This window comes from Salpingoeca rosetta, assembly GCF_000188695.1.
Source record: "Salpingoeca rosetta unplaced genomic scaffold supercont1.9, whole genome shotgun sequence".
Lineage (NCBI taxonomy): Eukaryota > Choanoflagellata > Craspedida > Salpingoecidae > Salpingoeca > Salpingoeca rosetta.
In genome coordinates, this window is record NW_004754925.1 from 1,429,098 (window position 1) to 1,434,097 (window position 5,000).

The 5,000-nt window shown below is 52.9% G+C and overlaps 3 protein-coding genes across 3 annotated transcripts in view; 2 read left to right on the top strand and 1 right to left on the bottom strand.

Moving 5' to 3' along the window:
* The window catches only part of PTSG_04208 (uncharacterized protein), a gene marked incomplete at both ends in the record, with an annotated part of 1,389 nt that extends 1,115 nt beyond the window's left edge, over nucleotides 1-274 (top strand). The window contains one exon of the mRNA XM_004995047.1: nucleotides 1-274. This exon is cut by the window's left edge and continues 1,115 nt beyond it. Within this exon, the coding sequence (XP_004995104.1) occupies nucleotides 1-274 (274 nt within the window).
* An 875-nt stretch (nucleotides 275-1,149) lies between these two features.
* Nucleotides 1,150-4,058, bottom strand: PTSG_04209 (uncharacterized protein). Its single transcript, XM_004995048.1, has 9 exons — nucleotides 3,986-4,058; nucleotides 3,488-3,651; nucleotides 3,003-3,102; nucleotides 2,585-2,701; nucleotides 2,300-2,421; nucleotides 1,901-2,015; nucleotides 1,642-1,706; nucleotides 1,425-1,465; nucleotides 1,150-1,325 (listed from the first exon to the last, which is right to left on the bottom strand). Exons 1-9 carry the CDS (start codon nucleotides 4,043-4,045, stop codon nucleotides 1,228-1,230), a joined length of 882 nt encoding a protein of 293 aa, XP_004995105.1. The 5' UTR covers nucleotides 4,046-4,058; the 3' UTR covers nucleotides 1,150-1,227.
* A 291-nt stretch (nucleotides 4,059-4,349) lies between these two features.
* The window catches only part of PTSG_04210 (uncharacterized protein), a gene marked incomplete at both ends in the record, with an annotated part of 6,252 nt that continues 5,601 nt past the window's right edge, over nucleotides 4,350-5,000 (top strand). The window contains 3 exons of the mRNA XM_004995049.1: nucleotides 4,350-4,457; nucleotides 4,636-4,719; nucleotides 4,888-4,975. Coding sequence (XP_004995106.1) covers nucleotides 4,350-4,457; nucleotides 4,636-4,719; nucleotides 4,888-4,975 — 280 coding nt within the window. The remainder of the gene's footprint in view (nucleotides 4,458-4,635; nucleotides 4,720-4,887; nucleotides 4,976-5,000) is intronic.

Consider the following 5,000-nt stretch of genomic DNA (forward strand, 5'->3'; position numbering starts at 1 on the left):
GTTGGGGAGGGGCGAGCGCACCTGGCAGACAGCGGTGGACTGGCAAGCAATGGAGGATGAGGACTCGTCTGACGACGACGACGACGACGATGATGATGACGATGATGATGATGATGATGATGATGACGATGATAACGATGACGATGAAGATGACTCGTCTGATGATGTGTCGTCTGATGACGATGCAGGCCCCCATCAGGGCGGTGTTGCTGCTTCATCCGAGCAGGAGAGCGACGCCGGTGCGGAGGACCACGCGCCCGATGACGACTGGTGATGGAGATGTGATGGAGATGTGATGGAGATGTGATGGACGCTGCATCCTTACCCCGTAAAACATTGGTCCCCAACAATTTTGCCTCTAGGTAGACCCCACACTTGTTCCCCTCTCTCTCTGCGTCTGTGTGTGTGCGTGTGTCTTTCTCTCTCTCACACACACTTTCTCTCTCTCGCCTTTCTCTCTCACTTCTCTCGCTTTCTCTCTCTCTGTCTCTGTCTCTGTCTCTCTGTCCCTCCCTCTTCCTCTCTCTCTCTCTCTCTGTTGTCGTTTTGTTTCGATCGACAATGTCTTGTCTGTCTTGACATCCGCGCAGTCACCGCCATCGCCTTCCTGGTTGCTGGTGATGGCTGCGTGTGCATTGCGGCGCCCGGCATGCCCGCATGCGTTCTGAATGACCTTATAGGTACCGTGCGCGCGTGCGCGTGCACGCGAATGCTTGTTATTTCCCCCTTTATAATAAGTAACAGCGTGTATTAAGCGTACATTGCGTGTTCACGTGTGCCTATTTGCGTATTCGATGACGTGTGTCAATTCTGAAAGATCCCCCGAACCCCTCACCCGTGTTTCTTTCTATTCGCCTGTGTTGTTGTTGTTGTTGTTGTTGTTGTTGTCTGGTTTGTGTGTTTACGTCCTGGCACCGTTTATGCTTTGCTTGGACGTTTGCACACACGTGTTTGCGTGTGTATTTGCAGTTTGTGTCGTGTGCTGGCTGCTCGTTCGTGTTGACTGTTGCTGATGGTTGTTGCGACAACTATGAGAACCAATAGAGAGCTACCATATGTCAATACTAGTCAGGGACAACGCGAATATGTGTGTGTGTGTATGAGAGAGAGAGAGAGAGAGAGAGAGAGAGAGAGAGAGAGAGAGAGTGTGTGTGTGTGTGTGTGTGTGTGTGTGTGTGTGTGTGTGTGGTGCGCATTAAGCACGCGAGCAAAGTCAGACCCCTGCCATCAGGTTGTGGATCGTGGAAGGCGGAGTTTGAGACGTTGTGCGACCTCGTCGAACCAGGGCGGTAGCGGACACGACACATCCAACCGCGGTTTCAGGGCTGTAGTTGTGAGTGAGTGTGTGTTTGTGAGTGTGCGTGAGTGTGAGTGTGTGTGCTTGTGTATTGCGCTGGATCAGAGAATCAGGAAGAAGTACGCACTCTTTGAATTGTCGTCAATCTCTGCAAAGTGGTCCGCGTATCTGCAGCCGTTGGCGATGGCGCTCATGATGAGATGGAAGACACATCATCACACAGACACACACACACATACACACACAGATAGACACACACACACACAGACACACACACAGACACACAGACACACACACACACATACACAGACACACACACACGCAGACACACACGCACAGGGCACCTTGGGATGGTGATGCGTGCAGCGTGAAGGAACAGCGGGGGCGACCACAGCTCTTTCCTCTTCGTCTGAACACGTGTGCGTTTGATGTTGGAAACGGCAACATAAAGTATGTCAGAACAGCACACACATGCAGACGATATGCACACACAGACACACATACATACATACACACATACACTTACACGCACACGTACACAACAGTCAAACACACGCACACACACACACACACATCTGCATCAGCATGCGTTTGTGTGCTGACCTTGGATGGTGTGCGCATGGCGAGGGAGAGCCAGGGCGTGACACCTGGGCCGTATTTGTTGTCACCGACGATCGGGCAGTGAAGTGCTTGGGCGCAGTGGACGCGGAGCTGATGTCTGATGCGCGGAGATGGGGGGGGGGGAGATGAGGGGGATGAGGAATTGGTGATTGGACAGGCATCAAGCAAAGTAGATGGACACACACACACGCACACAGAGACATGGAGGCACGGAGGGACGGAGAAGCACAGACACAGAGACACACAGAGACACACAGAAACACACACACAGATATACAGACACACACACAGACACAGAAACACACAGAGACACACAGAAACACACAGAGGCACACAGACACAGACACACACACACACACACACTCTCTCTCTCTCTCGTACTTCCTGCCGGTGTGGGGTTTCAGGTCGACGAGTGCGATGTGGTGGTCGATGTTGTCGATGACACGATAGTTGGTGGCGGCATCCACAACATTCGTCAGCGCACTCCGCTCATCTGCGCTCATCTGTAAAGGACACGGACAATCGAGCGACGGGAAGGGTGATGGTGAGGTGATGGTGGTTGTGAGGGCACGTGAGACCCATGTGTTCGTGTCAAGTCAAGACAACCAAGTAACAACCCACGCGTTCATTTTCACTCACACACACGCGCACACACAAGTAGCGCACAGTTGGTGTGATGCATGCTGTTGCGCCTGTGTCTTTGTTTGTGCCGATGGGAAAGTCGAGCCGGCCTTTCTCAGGATAAGGTGCACCAAGGGTCATGGCCAGGTAGCGCTTGTCCACCTGCACGTGCCACCAAACACGAAATGAACGTGAGTATATGGCTGTTGTGGGTGATCCCGCTTGGCACCGCACGTATCACTCGCCAGGGTTTGAGTAGCCTGAACCCGAATCGGCAAGCAAAAAGCACACACAAGTACAACCACAGCCACACATAGCCGCACACACACACACACACATACACACATAATCACACACGCACGCATACACAGCCAACAACAGCACCACCAGCACACACGCACACACGACCCCGACGACGACGTTAACGCGGCAGTCAATTCACCACAGCGTGTTTGGTGTTGACCTGGTGTTCGGCAAAAAGGTTGTTGAGGATACGAGCAGCCCCGGCGTGTTTGGCAATCACGGTGACGCCTGTTGTGTCCTTGTCAAGGCGATGAACAATGCTGCAGTGCAGCCAGGGCGAACGGTGGAAAGAGTACACGACGTGAATCAGGGATGTGCAGACACAAGGAAGGAGGAGTGACAAGAGGGCAGAAAGAAAGAGAGAGTGTGTGAGAGAGAGAGAGAGAAAGAGAGAGAGAGAAAGTGTGTGTGTGTGTGTGTGTGTGCGTGTGTGTGAGTCAAGATGACATGAACAGAATCATCAGCACGAGCAGAGATGAATTTGTATGTGGAGAGAGAAAGAGACAAAAGCGGAGAAAGCGTAACATGGCACGACGGACACACACACACACACACACACACACACACACACACACAAGAACACACACGCACACACACACGCACACACACACGCAGACACACAAGAACACACACACGCACTCTTACCTTGGCGCAAAGTCATGATTTGGCCCCACAAGCTTTCTGCCACTGCTCCCTTTGGGTGGTAACTCCTGTGCTAGGTATGGCAGCGCCCTTGCAATGGATGGCTCGTTCGTCCCTCCTTGCACCACCAACTGCGGCCATTTGTTGATGCACAGCACATGTCGGTCCTGGATATGCGTGCGTGCGTGCGTGCGTGCGTGCGTGCGTGCGTGCGTGCGTGCGTGCGTGGGGGGGGGGAGGTGAAAGGGAGAAGCACTACTCGGTGCAAATACTTGCATTGACACACACACGTGTGGACACATACGTACACGCTTGTACATATCCACACGCACACACACACACACACACACACACACACACACACACACACACACACACACACACACACACGCACATACACCAACAAACACACACGCACACGCACATACAACAACAACAACAACAACAACCACACATCAACAACCATACACGCACCAACTACACATCCACACCAACACCAACCTCAAACAGGACTGCACGCCACAGCCTGCGAGCCAGCTGCCTCAGCTGCCTGTCACCCATTCTGATTCAGTGGAAGATATGGCTGATTTTCACAACTTTGCGTTTCCAAGCACACAAAGCAAACCGCACACCTGTTGCTGTTGTTGCTGTTGTCGTGTTGTGCCACCCCATATCTGCGTGTATCACACACACACACTCTCTCTCTCTCACACACACACTCCCTCTCTGTCTCTCTCTGTCTGTCTCTCTCTCTCTCTCTCTGTCTCTCTCTCTCTGTCTCTCTCTCTGTCTCTCTCTCTCTCTCTCTCTCTCTCTCTCTCGCTCGCTCTGCCTGACCGACTGGTCCACTTGGATCACAAGTACGATGGGGTCTCTACAGACGGAGACCATGATCCATGGTCTCATTCGTCGCATTGTGATGGCATGCGAGGACAAAGGTGTCCAGGTGTCAAACCCGTTGGCAGCCGCCGTGGTGAGTTTGCCTGGAAGTGCTTGTGATGGCATGGTGGGACGGTTATCACAGTGGTGGATGGTGGGACGGCCGTCAATGTGGTGGCTGGTGTGCGTTGTGGTATCTGTTGAAGCACTTGCTGTTCGTCTTACTCGGCTGTCTGCTGCACACATGTGTTGTATTTGTGAACACAAAACAGATGAAAGGCGTGGTGTTGGACCCTGACACTGGGCTCGATCCTGAGCGCGAGCTCTCCCGCGATGACATTGAGCGCATTGTTGATGTGAGTGGCATCACATGCGTGTTGTTGCTACTGCGCATCACAACACACTTCACGCCTGCATGCGCACCTGCATGCCTTCTGATGTGACTGCACACGCGTGACCTTGCACCCTCAACTCCTTGCCTGCGCCTCATTTCTTTTCGACCCATGTGCGACGTGTGCCACCAGAAATGCGTCGACTTGCTTGGGACCAATCCTGTTGCCGTGCAAACGGTGTCGGTGCAAGTGTTGTTTCAAGCACAGTACAAGCCCATCGGTGAGCAATGTGGACATTGCTTGAA